This window comes from Oreochromis niloticus, linkage group LG7 (genome assembly GCF_001858045.2).
Source record: "Oreochromis niloticus isolate F11D_XX linkage group LG7, O_niloticus_UMD_NMBU, whole genome shotgun sequence".
NCBI lineage: Eukaryota > Metazoa > Chordata > Actinopteri > Cichliformes > Cichlidae > Oreochromis > Oreochromis niloticus.
In genome coordinates this window covers 14,157,787-14,176,233 of record NC_031972.2, presented here as the reverse complement: position 1 = coordinate 14,176,233, position 18,447 = coordinate 14,157,787, and the positions used below count along the sequence as shown (strand labels likewise).

Sequence of the window (18,447 nt, the reverse complement as noted above, 5' to 3'; positions counted from 1 at the left end):
TCTTTCTTGTTGTGGCATTTCAAAATAGTTTTCTATTCAGCATGCTTTGTGCTTAGCCTGAACTCTCTTAGGGAAGCTTGTGTATTTTTTTTTTTTTTTTAAGTAATCTTCAGAAAAAGTTCTCCAGCTTCTTGAAAGACACCCAAAGCTCCTTGGATGTTGGCTGATGAGCCCAGATTGCTGACACCTGTTGTGGTCTTGACTTTGGGGAGGCCTGTCCATGGTTATGACAGTGTTTCCAGATGTGTTCTGCATGGTGAAATCAAAATCCCTCCTCCGTATATAGTGATAATTTTTAAGTATGGCTTGTCAAGTCAACCTTCCATACTCACCATGTCTGATGAGGCATCAGTGAAAAGTAGATGGATGACACAAAGGACCAGATGCATATGTTCGATCTTGTTTTGGGACTGGATACTGTTCGTGTGTTAAGCATGCCATTTCTTTCGTCCTCCACTTGTCCCGTTTCCTTCATTTCTTTAGGGACACACTACACTTCATACCAAGACAAAATGTTTTCATTCAAGATCTCTGGGAATCACAGTGTCGCTGGAGAAATACCATTATTTGTGTTTTAAATTGTTATTTTTGGCATTTTTCATAGCGAAAACTAAAGAAATGGAGGGAAAAAAGTGTTTGCAACAGGCTGCTAGTAAAGTACTTAAAAACAGCGCGCTACACTGTTTTGTCATTCGACCAAAATGAAAGTATGGTTCCTTGGAAGCAAAATATAATGATTAAAGACTTTTTCATATTACTGCCATCATAGGTAATTCTGCAGTTGTTATAGCTGTATTCTAATATACACTTATGGTCACACTCACCCTCTCCATTTTCTTGACCATAATCAAAGTAAAACTGAGGGCTTGATAGCCCTCGTTACCAAAAAAAACATACCTCTTACCCTAATTTTCATATGTGGAAATTGTGAAACATACTAAACTTTACCTCCCTGTTACTATCTGCACAGAATGCAACTGCCGTGTCCTTACAGTAACTAAACAATGTTACAAGTTTAATCTGTACAATTCTTGGTTTCTCACCAAATCTACACGAGCAGTTGCAGTGTTTCAATTGTAGAACTGTACTTGACCAGGAAAACAAAACACAAAAACAGAATTTTTAGCTATTTATTGACAGTAGCAAAGGTTTATTCCAGATATGGTGTTTTTAGGGAGGCCACAGATTTAGGGGGTCAGTAACATGGAGGAAACAGAAGGACAACGTGAGCCTTTAACACCACATTTTTACAAACACTCTCTCACTCCGACCACACAGCACAACAAGCATTAAGGAAGTCTGGTGGCAAAGGGGAGGTGGAATGAGTACTAAAATACCTTTCACGGAAATACTGCTACTCAAGATTTAATACAGAGTACTATTCTAAAAAAAGTTACTCAAAAATAATTCACTTAAGAGTATGCAAGTACTTTCAGGTGTTGCACATGTTACAGAATGCTCACAAGCCAAAAAGAATTTGACGTGTTTTTCCATCTTCTCAGGTACTTCAACTGTTAAACTTTCCACCCCTTGAAAAAAGACATTACAACATCTTGTGCCCCACGTGGTCCTGTCAAGTTTCGACACTCTGGAGTCCCGTCCCCTCTAGTTGGCCTCGTCTTTGGATGCTTCATCGAAATTCTCCACCAGATCTGAAACAAAAGATTAGACATTAAATTGATTGATTGGGGAAGAAAGTAAATGCGTATCCCATCTGCACAAGTGACTCAAAGGTGCTGGAGAACAATTCAGGAAGTGTGTGTTTATGTGAAACAGGATACTTGGTGTAATGCAATTCTTTGCTCATCTCTCCCACTCCTACACACAGATGGCAATGTGCTCGACATATGAGGTCCTTATAACTACTGAAAGCAGCTGTAAAAATGACGGCAAAGGGCATCAAAAAGTTGGCTCCAATTACCCCGTGAAATGTGAGAAACCCACCTATCCAACTCAAAGCTCAGAGGGTCGGGGGTTCAAATGGAAACAATTCAAAAGGTCTGAGCAAACATGTTCCTTCAGTGGGAGAACAAAAAGAAATCCTTGACTCCAATAACAATGTGATGGCAATGGATGTTAACCCCTGAGCCATCAGGCTTCAACTGCTACAATTTCTGAGTACATATGTAATCGTTTGTTACGTTAGTGAGAGCTCGAGCTGTAGGGAGAGAAGCCCTGGGAAAAAAAGAAAAAAAAAAAAAGCTGAGATTATTGTAATGGCAACCTCATGTGCTCGGTCCATTTTCTTCACAAAGAAAAGCAAACTGAATCTTACAATCCTATAAACAAAGAACATGAGATTCAAACAAAACCCAGCCCTGCACCATTGTCAAAAGTAACTGATGAGTCCCCTTCATATGACCCCCTTTTTATGAGCCAGAAAGAAAAGCAAACCCACCATGATTTTTCTCTTTTTTTTTTTAGCTAACAGAAAGAAAGAAGAAAAAAAATCCTGCAGCAATAAATGACAAGTGTAAAGCAGGATCTCCAAACAGAACCGCAAAAAATCTAATGTGAGGCAAACAGATTTTTCTCGAGAAATGTCGGGCTGGTCTGATTCTCAGTGGTGGAGCAAACTGCTCAGACGCTTGGATGCAACATACGAAAATTGCTCACCTGGAACATCATCTTCTTCTTCTACTGCAGCAATTGGCGCTTTTCCATCTGCAGCTGTAAAAAGAGCAAAGGTCTGTGAGAAGCCTGAGAGTAGCCACTAACTAAACCAAAGCCTTTTTCAGACACAGCTGGCTTCATCAGTCCATTACACTGATGGCATTCTTCATGGCTTCACTGAGACTTTACCAGGACACGGACCAAACTAGCCACAGTGCTAGTTCAATATGGCACAAATAAAATATAATGCATGTGGCCGTGGGTTTTCTCTCTTGCCGATAAAATTTTAAAAGTTACTTAAGCAGCACTGTTGCCTCACAGCAAGAAGGTTCTAAATTTTAATCCACCATCTGGACAGGGTTGTTCTATGTGGAGCTCTTTGTGTTCTCTCCAGGTACTCCGGATTCCTCCCACAGTCCAAAGACATGCAATTATTGGGGTTAGATTATTGGATAGGTTTAATTTGCCCATAGCTGTGAATTTGAGTGAGAATGGTTGTCTGTCTCTCTGTTAGCCCTGTGATAAGAGTATTGACCCGTCCAGGGTATTCCCTGCCTCTCGCCCTATGACAGCTGGGATGGGCTCCAGCCCCCCCGCAACCCTGATAAGGATAAGCGGAAGACAATGGATGGATGAATTTAATTAGATGTAGTGAATCAATCCCACAGCTGTAACAGCTCATCAGTCTAAAGTAAAGTACACAATGTCACATGTAGCTACCCTGATCTATCCTGTCTTCATGTGTTTTACGACATTACAAATAAATTAAATTACTGTTGTTGTGCAATATGTAAATATAAGGAAATCTCAATTGGCTAATGGATGGATTGTGGTGCCGTCTGCTGCAGCAGGTTTTTTTTTTTTTTTTAAAGAAAAACCATACAGGACTTCTAGGAACAGCTAGACGCAACAAAAAAAGCTTTGCCTGCTGTGGAAATTCTGTCAAAACTCAGATTACAGTCATTAACAGCGAGTCTTCTTATTCTGTTGTCACAAATGTGGTCTTCACTGCAGTCACATTTTAGAACTATTGCATTTTCACTCTGCAACAGACCTGAAGCTGCAGAACAAGCTGCAGGAGAGACGTGGACCTGTAATCTCACATGCGCATTCAGACTTACTTTAGATTGCTAAGTATTGTTGTATTTAATTCGATGGGAGGTATGTTTTATTTGGTACATGCCAGTGGTGGTGTTAAAAACAGCAAATTATTGTTCTGGGGTTAAAGTACAGTACCATCGCATCTAACCACACTGTATGATTGACAGCTTACAAGCAGTCAGACGTTGACGACTGACTCAGCGTCTGACTGCTAGTAAGGATTCTTCCTCTATTTCTTTGATTTACTGTTAGTTGGCTAACAGTTTCTATGCATTACAAACCTTGACTCTTACAAAAAAATGGCTGTGCAAGCAGACACGAAGCTGATACCTTAAAATGTGTGTCAGATTAACAGAAACAAGTGGATATCTGAAAACCACTAAAAGTCTGACTAAACAAGCTCAGAGTCTAAAGTGTGGTAAGCTACACGCTGCATAACTTGAGGCTACCGACCTTGTTTGGGCAGAGCCTCGGCGAGTCTCCTGAGGCTCGTCAAGCTGTCTGCTCCCAGCTGGTTCAGGATGCCTGGCAGCATCTCAGTCAGCTGTTTGGTCTCAGCGTGGCCAGTGATGGTGAAGGTGTTGGCTGCGAGGGAGGCCTGCACTTTGGGATTGTTGAAATGGATGACTGTTCCTTGATTTGTAAACATGTTGACCTGGAACCGATCAAAACACGTTTTCCATTCTTAGTGATAAAAATGGCAATCTGTATTGGTGCATGTAAGAAAAAAATCACAATCAAAGGGATGACTCAAGAGTGATATATGCCCCACCTCCTCAATGCCGGAGATGTTGTTCACACCGAGTTTCTTTAAGGAGAACTGTAGCTTCTTGTCATCTGCGGTTGCTGTTCTGTGGACCACCTTCTTCTTTCTGCGAGCTGTTCCCTGAATGTGGACATTCGCACAAACATGTTTCTTAGTCAACATAACTTGAGTGATGTTTTATGCCCAAATAAGAGAGGGTGTTTTTGGTCTATTTATATACTGTACGCAACGCTGCCTAAAATTACTGCTGCTATGCAACAAAACTATACAGCAAACTGCTGGTTGTCATAGAAACTAGCTATAGAAAATTCAGCTGCTTGAGCTCAGGTTTAATGTCCCTAGATTCACATTTTTAGAAAAGAAAAAAAAAAAAAAAAAAAAAAAAAAAAACAGGAGCAGATTTACACTCAGAAAATGCTTTGCAAAAGAATCTTTCATGTGATGCTAGATCCGCTTTGCGTGCATTACCTTTCCACCAATGCGGACTTGCGCTTGTAACTTTGCAAGTTTTTCTTGATTCATTATTGCTTCTTTCATCTGAAAAGCAAAGAAAGTTGCATGTCATTATTTCAGTATGCAAATATAATTATCCAAAAACAAAGGATCAAGTAAGCAAAACAAGTTAGTCCACCCCAAAACAGGCACCAAAATAAAGTCCAACATGCAGATAAGAAAGTAGCACCCTGAGACTGCCGGTAAAGGGAAAATGGAAAACAGAAGGGAACTGGCAAGAGGTAAAGTGTTATCTGGCCGGAAGCTGACTTGAAACATTTCTGCCTTAACACTTGACCTGATTTAATAAAGGTGACCTGAGAAAATCCAGTCACTTCCCAATCCACTGTTTAGAAATTAACTTGAGCTAGTGCAGTTGGTGACTGGCTCACACCAACTGCATTTTTGGTCATTTCATGTGTTGATCAGAGGCCATCCTACCGACATGACAAATGCTAACCAAGCACTTGCAAACTACTGTGTAGGTGACCACGTGAATTACAGGAGGTCAAACATACACAATTCTGTTATTCTAAATAACTATGAAATAGTTAGCAAAATATTTGGTTTGTATATGTTCATATTTTTAATTTAACAAGGCCACTCTGGCATTTCTAGTTATTTTCTGTTTTTTGTATGCCTTTGTAAACTTAAATGTTTAATAAACCGAGCTGTGTACACACATCCATTTGTGTTTAACAAGCACAAACTTGCGTATTAAGAAACTGCCATATTAAATACCTGTTCTGATGATTACATTCACACCTGCTGATGGCCTCTAATTAACCACGTGACCAATAAGCTCTAAACATGACTTCGTTTGTTCCCCCCACTATACAATTTGGCTAATGACTCACAAAAATATACTGTGTGCCGAGGAAATTCACAACAACAATGCTGGACAAGATATACTTGCGAGGAAATCAGATGAAAATAAACAAACTTCAAAAACAGACGAGAAACAAAAGTAAGGCGGGTGTGGCTGTGGTAATGAGCGGTAAAATAAGATATTCAAAACAGCAAGCAGACATTTTAAAAAGCCAGAAAGGAGCCGTGACCGTCACAGCAAGCGCTGCTCACTTCACAGGTTAATTAGCAAACGCTTTTTTTCCCCTGAAGTGTGAACCACCGAAGGCAAACCAACATTAAGTTATTGTTGCTCAAATAATCTGAGGTGAAAGCACCAACGGTAACAGCAGGTCTGGTTTAGCTGATGAACACTGAACCGAAACGAGGTGTGGTTTAGCTTTTGTGCCAGAACTTGCAGGCTAACTTCGGCTAGCTTCTAAGCTAACTGGGGAAATTGTCGGCCTGTCACCTACAGCCTCTCACAAGCCCGTCAGTACGGTTAGCTTCACACCACGGCAGATTTCAGCCATCTAGTCAGAAAAGGCTTTCGTTTACCTCTTGCCGTCAGATCAGTGGAAAAAAGAGGAGAGAAGAAGGTATTTAAAGCTCCTGACTGACCTGTAAACTAACAGCAAACACATGCGGGGAGCAAGATGGAAGCGAGAGAGCGGAGGGAGGAAGTGACGTAGTACAAGAAGCGCAAACTAGCGCGCGTTGGGTGTTCCTGCCCTGAGTTTTGCTTTCCAGGCAACACTTTCGAGATTCTTGCACATTGCCAACCAGGCCTGAAAGTTCCAGATTAGGTTAAATTTAGGGATTCGTTATTTAGGAGAGTAAGGCCTAAAGCCTCTTAGACAACACAGAATCATTTTGTAACTACACAGACTATTTTATGCCATAGAAAAGTGGGATAATTTACAAGTTGATATAATTCCAGGTTTGCAAGAAACCACAAGACTTCTGGAATAAGGTCCTTTAAACAGACGCGACCACAGTGGAGATGTTTAGACATAATGCACAGTACCACATTTGGTGAAAACCTAACACAACATACCAGCACAAACACATTATACGCACTGTCGAGCATGGTGGTGGAGGGGTGACTATTTGGGGTTGTTTTCCAACTACAGGGCTTGGGCACCTTGCAGCAAAGCACACCAGCACATCTTCAGCAGAATGGCTGAGAAAGAAAAGAATTAAGGTGTTGCTATGCTTGAGCCAAAGTCCAAACCCCAACCCAATTGAAATGCTTAGGTCAGGGGTGTCGAACTCCAGGCCTCGAGGGCCGGTGTCCTGCAGGTTTTAGATAACACCCTGGGTCAACACACCTGAATCAAATGATTAGTTCATTACCAGGCCTCTGGAGAATTACAAGACATGTTGAGGAGGTAATTTAGCAATTTAAATCAGCTCTGCTGGATCAAGGATACATCTAAAACCTGCAGGACACCGGCCCTCGAGGCCTGGAGTTTGACACCTGTGGCTTAGCTGGAATCTTAAGAGAGGCGTACATAAGTGAATGCCTGCAAACTTCAGTGAACCGAAGCAATGCTGTAATGGAAAGGGGGCCAAAATTCCCTCACAATGATTTGAGAGACTGATAAATTCATTCAGAAAGCAATTACTTATTACTTAATTCGTTATTGCTACTAAAGGTGGTTCTAGAGGCTACTTAATGATGGGGTGTGCTTAATTTTTCACAGAGTCCCATGAAAACTTTGTTTAATTATCTGCATGTTTAAGAATGAATCTAATTTGAGAGAGATTGATAGCTCATTCTATCAACAAAGCTGTCAGTTTTGCTTGCTGTTTCTGTTTATATCTTATTTTTATACCTTTATTGTTATACCAGATTATATGCAATTATATTTGGTGATCATCACACCATACTATTTATTTATTGTTGGAAACTTTGGCTAGCTTTTGTTATTGATTTCCTGATGTCTGTCTCTATGTTGGATTACTTATGAAAGAAAGTTAATTATTTATTTCATCTTTGAAGTAGTTGCTATGGTAGCCGAACAACCGTATGCTTTTGGATTGCCATGAAAATGGGATATCTCAAAGGGTTTTGTACTAATAGATACATTTAAACATGACCATAATGTGGCAATGCTTAAAAAAATAAATAGTCTGATTAGACTAACATTATCAGGTAACAAGCATGTCATCCCAACTCAGCTAACTCTGTGAAATGTCTTTATCACCAAGTAATCGGGACTGATTGCTGATTCACAGAGATAGGTAGTTACACTCTTAAATCTAAACCTACATTTATCTTAAATCACCAATTTATTTACCAAGCACTCCAAGGATGTCTTTTAATTGTGTGATGATACACAAAGGCACAAGCAGAAGCTTCAAACAGCACAAGGAAAGTCCCCAGCCAACCTGGCAGTTCAAACCCAGCATCTTCTTGCTTTGAGGGGACAGTGCTGACCACTGAAGCCCCAACCCTGAACAATGTGAAAATGGGATAGCCTGTAAAGTGAGCTGATTGCTTTCTGAAGTATGTCTTATAATTACGTTATTTTCTGTTTTCAGGTCTTTGTAATGGACAGAAAAAGATGAGGGATTATATCCAAATCCTACTTAGAGCCACAAGATTATAATTGGTTTGGGATTAGCTACAACCTCGAAGGTGAAATTCCTCAATGTGGCTGATGTTTATAAAAGAAACCAAGCCTCAATACATCTATTCTTAACAATTTAAGTTTAGTTTTTTAATGCTGGAAAGTTTTTGGGAAAGTGATGTATTCAGCTCATATTCACTTTAATCTATTATAATCGAATATGTGATATTTCAGTCAGTCTTTAGAACTTTACACAGAAACTATTCAAACTATTTAGTCCTCAGGTTCACCACTGATGTCCTTTTAGCAGATGATAGGGAAAAGGGTGTAATTTTGATTCTTTAAGCCATAAATGCAGCTTTTGACACTGTAGATCAGTCATTCTGAATACCAGGTTGGCATTGAGGATGCTGGAGTTAGTTGGTTTATAGAAACAAACTGCTGGCTTACTTTAGGATAACTATTCATCAGCAGCAGCTCCCTTTACCTGTGGTTCATTTCTAGGTCCCCCCTATGTATATGATTCCACTGGGCAAATAAGACAAAGTCACAAAATCTCTTTTCATTGCTGTACAGATGACACCAGGTGAGTGAAAAAGGGCTCGCTGATGTAAGCTGTTGGATGGCACAAATGTTTCTTAACTCAATTTATTTTAATGAAAACACTCAAGAGTTTACTGATCACTTTTAAAGCACATTTAAATGAGTCTCCAAGCTTCATAGCCAAAATGTTGACCCCCATATGAGCCCTTTCACAGTCCAACTGTGAAGCATAAATCTAAGTCCTGTTTTTGCCAACATGGCCCCTTAGCTCTGCCCAAGAAGACAAGGCTCACAGAATCAGTGACTTTATTAAAATCCCTTCCAAAAACACAATCCTACCGACTTTTTCATATGTTTTTCATGTGATGTTGTCTCTTTCAGTCTTCTCAGTGTCTGTCATCCTTTACTTGTCTTGTTTGTCATTTCTGTTATTGCTTCATGCGCATGGTATTCATTCATATTTGCAAATGTCTGCATCACATTCTATTAATGGTGCCTAGATTGTGTGCCAAAGCTAGTAACTCTTGCTTTCAAAAAAGAACAGTAAGTCAAAGAAAGTCAAGCCAGTTGCACGGAAATATTTATTTGTTGTTTCTCTTATTGCTTCATGCGTATGGTATTCATTAATATTTGTTATTTGTTCTTTGCATTTTGTTCTAGTTTCAGCTCAGTTTCATGTCTTTCTTGTATGGTCTTATTTTAAGGGGTTTCTCTTTGAATATATTTATGCTTTCTGTTATTACAAATAGCAAAGCATCAGAATAACCAGTCAATTAAAGTTACATACAGTGTGCCACAGGGCAATGTGTCCATATTCATTTAAAGATATTCTGCAAAAACAAAGAATGAACAAATTACATTATACACCTGTTTTAAGCCAATTATTGTTATTATTTTGCATTTAATAATAATAATTCGCACCTTGATTTGTTTTGTATATTTGTATATCTACTGCACCGAATACTGTATTAAAAAGACAACATTTAAAAAACATTGATCTTCTTAACACAAAAATGTGAGCTAATATGCCACTGACGGTTATCATGTATTCTTCAAATGAGTCTACATCTGGTCATTTGCCCTCGTGTAACCATATAAAGTAAAAAGCGTGATTTTGTAACAGGAGTTGCGCTGAAGTGGTCCCAGGACCCGAGAGGGATAGAAAGAGCGAAAAAAAAACTATACGGACTTCCTGAGACTGAAGAAATCACTTGGATGAGTGAGGGAACGTTTTTCACACTGACAATACGTCCAGATGAACAGAATGAACTTTTGGGGATTTGCTTACCTGATTGAGCATGCATCAAGACATACACGTACTGTAACACTTCCACAGCCTCGTGGCTCATATTTTCCCACTAAGTCTTACAAATGAAGGCACTAAGTCGACTGATTTTGTGTTGGTCATTTGGTTTGAGGACTGATCAGGAGGGAAAGACGAAAGGTTTTGTGTCAGGACTGCACGAAAAGTGTGCGCAAAACCAAAAGCCTCAAAACGGACTCGACAAAGTATTCTATTAGGTGTCCTCTCAGGGCAAAAACTCTCACTTGAATTCAATTTATCGATTGTTTGGGGATTTTTTGTTGTTGTTGTTTTGTTAGCGTATTAATTATTTGTGTATGACGGCTGTTATAGACACAAATTCTAGGCAACATATCATTGCCCTTTTTCTGCATGTGATACACATTAATCACATGCTCCACTCAGACGGAGCGTTTTGGTGACTTTCGGAGTTTTTATCAGAGCGGGATCAAGGCGGGCAGGGTTGCCTTGAAACAGCTACTGTAAGTGCTTACTTGGTTGATTTTCAAGACAGTTTAGAGGTGCTTCACCTCGTTTTATAATAATAATAATAATAATAATAATAATAATAATAATTTGACAGCCGATATTTGGATACGAATCCACTCTTCCGTCTTGACTCTGTTGAGTCACTTACTTTTCATTCCAAGTACATTACAAAAAAAAGACTCATTAACTCATCACACAAATTAACAACTCGTGGCGTCAAACGAGTCCAGGAGCTTTGCTAATAAAACGTCACATCTGATGTCAAGTTTCACGATTTCCAAATGACGGTGACTTGTGAGTCATCACATCTTCTGCGCATATGGTTTCAAAACTGGGAGATAAGCTGTGAAAGACCAAAATGCAAAGACTAAAATGTAATTATTTAATGAACACAAATTCTTCTTCAGTTCATTTAAACTGATTGTATTTGCTTGTTTGTTTTGAATCCATTCTCTTATACGAAAGACTGGATGTTTCGAGTGTTATATCATTATTGATGAGAACAGAAATATGATCGACTGATAATTGGTTATTAATGCAGGTAAACTGGGCACACATTTAAAACCTTAAAAAAAGCATCAGTCTTAGCTGTTGCAGTAATTCCTTGCAGTAAGGCCTAATTTGCACCGATAAATAGCACGGATGAATTTATTGGAAATCTCTAATTTTAAAACGTTTATTTAGTCAAAGCGAACTTTATCTGTTTGTGTAATAATAGTACACGTCATTCCAAAGAGGAAAGTGGCGAACAGTGGTAAGCAGGACCAAGAGCACTGGCGTACGCAGAGAAATCAGAAATACCAGAATCTATAGTTTGATCCATCCATGGCAGTAAATTATTATAAACAGTAAATAATCTAAACGGGATGGTTGGAATCTAAAGCTTTATGCGAGGATGCTAAACTGTTCAAAAATGTTGTTTCCCATATTTAAAGAAAGCTGGCTGCATGCCATATTTCTGACTGTCTGTACAGTTAAAGGAGCTTGAATCCTTGGAGGAAATAGACCGGTAGTGTTTTGTTCATTGTGAAACAAGTTCACCACTAGATGGCGTAAGACAAATGGGAACGTCTAAAAGGTTCGAGAGGTCCCACACAGAACCTAAGCATCTGTCAGACTTAATGAAGCACACGTTTATACCCCAAGTGGAAATTTCATTTAAAAGTCAGCTGCCTTTATTAACACCTGAGTGATGACTTCCTTTTTAAAATTTAGAAACATATTTAAAAATCAAATTAAATTAACAAAATAATTTAAAGGGCTGTTTTGTTAAATGTGCGTGCTTTGTTTTTAGGTATTTATCACGTAATCTGTTATTTCCTATAAAAATGGGTACGTGTGGCAGGGTGACAACTTGTAAACTGTCACAATGGGTGTAAAGTCGGGCGGCGCGTAAAACACAATCCTTCAATATTCGTATTTTAATAAGCCAGCCATATTCATCTTGACTTGGTTTACTGCAGCTCCCCCCAAGTAAGAAAAAAATAATATAAACTAAACTATATGCTGGTAGAGTCAAACCGAATCTGCAAGGAGAACAATTAGGCTAGTATAATATATATTACCGTGGGTTTTAATTGGCTTACACAAATTCTGCAACTTCTGAAAATTTAAACTTTATTGACACCATTTTTTAATCACGTGTTTATACTGTTTCCTAAAACGCAGACCGATTCATAATTTTAATCTAATAAACACAGTAAAATAAATAAATAAATACATTTAAATAAAAAATAAAAAAAACACCCAATTGCCGTAATTTAGTGAAAATGTTGAAAATACCAAATAATTACAAAACACAGGCACAGGCACAGACACACATACACACACAGTGTAACGTGCTCCAGACGCATGGCACGGCCTTCTTTCTGTGGCTTGCATGCGTGACCCGTGACTGATTCGAGTTAACAGCTGACTCTTTTCCATTACAAATGGCTCCCGGATAATCTAGATAACTACCGGATCACGCAAACCAAGCTGAGTATGATGCAGCAGACTCCGACAAAGACTGTTTGATAAGAAATGTAAATATCGTTGGTGGGGGCGTGTATTTCACGCCTTTATGATTTTATATATAGGCCTACGTCGCTGTGTAGTTTGTTTGGAAATTAAAAATCCAGATGTTGCCTCCATTAATTTATGACATTCGGTAACTTAACAAAGTCCAACAAAGAAAAAAATGCGTGTCAAAATATCCTCTCGGATCCTACAACGACCACACCGCCAATTAGACTTTTCTAAAGATTTTTTAATCTTCCAAAATCTATTTTTGTTGAAAACATTGCGTGGAATAAAAGCTTTAGATTAGTCATGTGTGGAGAGTAGGCCACCGTGAATGGCCACTAAAAAGGATGCAGGCCACACCAAACTTTTTTTTTCCATAAAAACACTCATAGTTCATTTTCAGTCTCTTTTTTTGTGATTTAATTTGTTCCTCTCCTTTCATTCGCCGTGGTGACGTTTCCTCGCCATGTGATCAGAACAGTAGTATAAATACCGCGAGAAGATCCGCCCCCTGTTTGATTCAGGTTTGGCCCTTTTGCGGGTTTCACAGCACAGTTTCTCAGCCTGCCATCGACGGGGGTCGCTCCTCATAGTTGGTGATTTTTTTAAAAAAGGAAACAGCCTGTAAACATATGGAAATAGCGACAAAACGGAGGGACAGTTCTCACCGGTGGCGAAGCGTGCTCCACTCCTCTCCCCCTCCTCATATGAGTTGCTGAAGAGGGAGGAAAGGGACAGCTTGTGCATCTCACGGTCTTCCTCATCTGGCGTCGGAGGGGCACGGCTGTGCGTGAGCCATGACTCTGAGCTCAGAGATGTCGGATGCCTCCATCCTTTCGGAAGAGACCGACATAGACGTGGTCGGAGAAGGCGAGGATGGGGACAGCCAGACGCGCTCCTACGTGGATGAAGTAGCGCAGATGCACGACGGTATCCTCCTGGCCGGCTCTCCACCTCCGTGCCTGGACAGCTCCACCTCTTCAAGGGATACCTACAAGCCGGCGGGCAAGAACACCCTGGTGAAGCCACCTTACTCCTACATCGCCTTAATCACCATGGCCATTCTTCAGAGTCCCAAAAAGAGGCTCACTCTCAGCGAGATCTGCGACTTCATCAGCAACCGCTTCCCGTACTACAGGGAGAAGTTCCCGGCCTGGCAGAACTCCATCAGGCACAACCTATCCCTCAATGACTGCTTCGTTAAGATACCGAGGGAGCCCGGGAACCCAGGGAAAGGCAACTACTGGACTTTGGACCCGGAGTCGGCTGATATGTTTGACAACGGAAGCTTTCTGAGGCGGAGGAAACGCTTCAAGCGGCAGCAGACGCAAGACCTGCTGCGCGAGCACAACACTTTTCTGCCCGCGGCCGCTGCCTATGGCTACGGACCGTACGGCTGCGGGGATACGGCATCCAGCTCCAGTCCTATCACGCACACTCTGCGCTTTTTGCTTTCCAGCAGCAGCAGCAGCAGCACCCGAGGCATTCACACTCACACTCGGGGACCATTATCCCTGCACCGTCCCTGATGCCCACCAGCACTACCACGGACTTAACCAGGAGTAGATTTTATCCCCAGCTCAGCTCCAGTCTGGGCTCAGCCGGCGTGCAGGCAGCATCACCGGTGCAGAAGTCGAGCTCCCCGGTGCAGCGGTCCCCCTTCTCCATAGAGAGCATCATCGGAGGGTCGCTTAGCCCCTCCAGGACTTCTCCTGTCGTTGTCCCGGTCTTACCGTCCTCTCTGGGGCCTGCAGCGGCCAGCCAGCCGCAGTCCATACATCCTGGAGCTGTTTTACATCCGGTTGAAAACTTTCCGAGCAGAGTTGTCAGCGGCACTAGCGCCTGTTAAATGTCTTAACTCCAAACTTTTCAAGACACTTAAAAAAAGAGACAGCAACCTAAACAAAAACGCCCCTCTTTGAAGGTAGGATTATTTTTGTATGTTTGTTTTGCTAGCACGCAGCTGAATGATGGACATGCAGAACACTATTTGTGCCTATATATTCATGCTGTTCATGAAGATATATTTAAGTTCATTATTTTTGTTTGTTTATTTCGGTGTGAATCAGACTTTCGACCACGAATTTAACTTTCCAGCCTTTTTTTTTGTAATTTCCTACCATGAAGTGATTCGTTTTCAGTCACTGTATAAAGGCGTCTCAGGATAACGGACAGGTTACAAACGATCACGTGTCTGAAACAGGCTTATAATGTATTTGTGTCAAACACATCAATGTTTTCTATCAGCCAATCAAAGCGACCTTTTTTGAAGGTTTTGATTTGATGTTTGTATTAAAGAGAAACGCAGAGCAAAGTCATACATTTATAATAATATGCAGTGTGTTTATTTCAGTAATTAAACCTTGTACATTTTTGGCAAGTATTGTGTAATTCAAGTGTGATATTTTTACACAGTTTATTGTTTGTTTTTTTTTCAACAAGAATAAATTTCTTTTTGCAAAAATAAGAAGAAAAAAAAGTAATTTGTTTGAAAATAAATTTATGAATTGATGTTGAGCTTTCTTGGCGGTTACTGCTACCACTGTGTGTGGAAACAGACGTGTTGCTGATGTTGTTGTGTCTTTACACTGCGGATGTGTTAACTATAACTGTATGATCCAAATATAGTAACCACTGAATGGCTTAAAGAAACAGACAAAACTCTTTATAACACACACAAACAAACACACACACGTGCGTGCCAGTCAGAGAATATTTACAAATGCATTAAATCTGACTGCACTCTAAAGTCATTGCTGTGCCCTTTTGAACATGCGCACACAGGGCCTGCGTGTCCGTCTGACCTCTTTCACACTCATCCTCGTTATTACAGTGAGCGGACAGGAGTGTGTCGGAGGGGTGAGACAGGGGCTGTATTTTTGCCTGCTTCAGCTCAGCGATTATCCCGGTGCTGGTGTCGACAGGCGGCCTGGGCTCTTGAGCAAACACTACTCATCCAGAATTTCATTATCTGCTCGTATTAGACCCGAGAGAAAAATGAAATGTTGCTCCTGAAGTCAACAGCGCTCACGATGTTTCGGAGGTTAGAATCACCTTTAATCCACTCACCGTTTTCAGTGTTTGACAGCCTTAATGCAGCTTTATTTGCCCCACACGCAAGAACCCACTAACACATGTATCCAAGCAGACTGTGTTGTTTTTTAAATACACGGACATTTAATTTGACACTTGAAAGAAAAGAAGAAAAAGCCTTCCCAAGCACCTGCGCTGTCGTGATGCTGTGTCTGTCAGAGCTGTGCTTTTTTAAAAATTTCATAAGCTTTCATAATGTTGCCTGTACTGTACAGCCCTGCTGCTTCCGTGACTGTAAGTGCGTTTGCCTCCCTTTATTCAAAGCAACGTGTGTGTGTGTGTGTGTGTGTGTGTAGTAGAATGGCTAAATTGGTGCAGCGCTTAGAGCCAGTTCACTAGGCCACGAGAGGACAGCTATTGCGTGATGATGTAACACGCAATGAGAGAAAAAGGTACACGCACGCGCTTACACTCTGGAGAGAGAGTGACTATAGCAGGGAAGGAGGTCAATTGTACTGTGTGGGCTTGTTTACAAATACAAGAGGTTAAACAGGGAAAATGAAGAGATGAACGTGATGTAGCACATTATAATAACGCATGTACCCGAGATTGTGTCTGCTGAGCAATGGCTTGTAATTAAGGCCTAGCCTACAGGGTTTAAATAGTATCTGTCTATACGGCCTGTAATATATATAATATCCGGGTATTCAAAGCAGATGTTTACACTAAATGTGTGTTTGAGTTTCCTTCTCATGGGTCTGTACACTGTGTTTGACATTAGACATCTCTATTCTACAGGATTTTATTTGACTAATACTAAACTCACAACAGTTAAGCTGCTGTTATTTTTAATCACAGTTTCTCTGCACATTTGCTCTGCCGATTAACGTTAAGAGTTCTTCTTTTAACGCGAGACTAAGTGTGAATCCAAACTATGCAACAGGGCTCCGGAATAATTTAGAAATTGCATTCATAGCAAGAATTTATCCTTGTATTCAGGGCACAATATTTGAAAAATGGCACTGTTTTAATTACGTGAATATTACAGATATATATGGTAATGTTTACATGAGTATAATTGTGGCAGTTATGTCAAAAATACAGTGCATCTCAAGAGAAGTTGCTGCATAAAGACGCCAGATGGTAAAATATCTATCTATCTAATAGTAAAGTGTGCACTAATTTTCCTGGTTAAGGTAGTTCATGAAAAATTGATATCTACGCTTTAAATTGAAAATTCAATTATACGATGTTAAGCAGAATAATAAGGAGGGTTTTTTTTTTAATTATTATTATTACTAACAGCTTCTGTAGCTAACTCACTGCTTTGGCCCCAGTGCCGCCATAATAATAAAAATGCCAAATAATATGTCAAAAAAGGCGTAACAGACTGATCAGAAAGTTTGCTGCCTATGTAAAATAAAAATAAAATAAAATAATAAAAAAAACAATCGTAATTGACAGTGATACTCTTAGGGAGAAAAAAAATAGTTGAATCACGTAAGAGAGAGAGAGAGAAAAACGTTTTCTAAAGCTTATTTTGTGGATCAAGTAGCCGAACTCAGAAATGATCTCACTGAATGTTTTGCGATAATCTGCAGCAGCAGCACACAGTCCTGCAGTTGTGTTAAAGAAGGGTCTTTTCACGAAATGTCACGGATCATGTGGTCATCAGCCTCCGTGAGCATGACTGAAGCTCAGTTTAGCAGCCGATACTTGGGGGTCACAGGTCATGAGGAGAGGGGATAAAGCAAAAACACTCAGCCCATAAAAGACACTAAAACTTTGGGAACATGCGTAAAGGCCATTCAGCGCAGTGATAATAATCTATAATTCAAAGAAAGTAAGGACACTTAACGACTTCCGTTTAAGATGACCAATAAGTTATTTCGCTCACTCTTAACCTCGACATTTAGTCATCATTTAAACACACACACACACACACACACACACACACACACACACACACACACACACACACACACACAGAATACACTGCAGCACAGCTACTCTGAAAGGTCATATCGAATGGATTTGAGGTGAAAAAAATGATGTAAAATAGGATTCATAGTCGATTGTATTGGGTTAAAATGTGTTTTGCAACCGTACAAAATAAAACAGACACGACAAAACGGTTGGAAAGAGAAAAACATATACGTTTGATAATATTCAAGATGCCTTTATTAATTATTATTAATTATCTAAACGGCATTTTGTCCTTTGATTAGAAATAATAACAAAGATTATACAAAAAATAACAAAAAATAAGTTCAAACTATATATATATATACATATATGTATGTGTATATATATATATATATATATATACATACATATATATATATAATTTTCATGTATATATATATATTGATGTTTTAATTTGTAAAATGTGAAATTATTTATATCCCATCTGCGTGAAGCCTAGCCAGAAGTCTTTTGTGGTCAATGAGGGAAAGAAAGTTGTTAACGTGTGTATGTGTGTGTTTCCATATAATAACAATCACCTCTATCACTATTTTGTAATTATGTAAAAAAAAAAAAAAAAAAAAGTTAAAAAAGACGTTGTTAACCTCTATAAGACAATATATTAGAAAGACCGTCTTCTACCAGTTTCTATTTATGTTAAATACCAAAAAATAAAGAAAAAACATAAGGAAAATATGCTGATTAAAAGAAGCATT

The 18,447-nt window shown here is 39.7% G+C and overlaps 2 protein-coding genes across 3 annotated transcripts; one reads left to right on the top strand and one right to left on the bottom strand.

The window, feature by feature from the left end:
• Positions 1-1,116: 1,116 nt before the first annotated feature.
• On the bottom strand, positions 1,117-6,591 carry btf3 (basic transcription factor 3). Of its 2 annotated transcripts, none has more exons than XM_013274073.3 (6): positions 6,440-6,591; positions 4,949-5,017; positions 4,487-4,600; positions 4,168-4,369; positions 2,617-2,670; positions 1,117-1,652 (listed from the first exon to the last, which is right to left on the bottom strand). In XM_013274073.3, exons 2-6 carry the CDS (start codon positions 5,015-5,017, stop codon positions 1,606-1,608), a joined length of 486 nt encoding a protein of 161 aa, XP_013129527.1. In that variant the 5' UTR covers positions 6,440-6,591; the 3' UTR covers positions 1,117-1,605. The 2 variants fall into 2 exon arrangements, with proteins under 2 accessions (XP_013129527.1, XP_003449705.1); XM_003449657.3 differs by having other exon boundaries at positions 6,377-6,483.
• A 5,960-nt stretch (positions 6,592-12,551) lies between these two features.
• foxd1 (forkhead box D1) lies at positions 12,552-15,192 on the top strand. The gene is given in 2 exon segments (XM_003449655.5): positions 12,552-14,133; positions 14,136-15,192. Coding segments are annotated over 2 exon segments (1,050 nt in total). The 5' UTR covers positions 12,552-13,530; the 3' UTR covers positions 14,583-15,192.
• Positions 15,193-18,447: the final 3,255 nt, after the last annotated feature.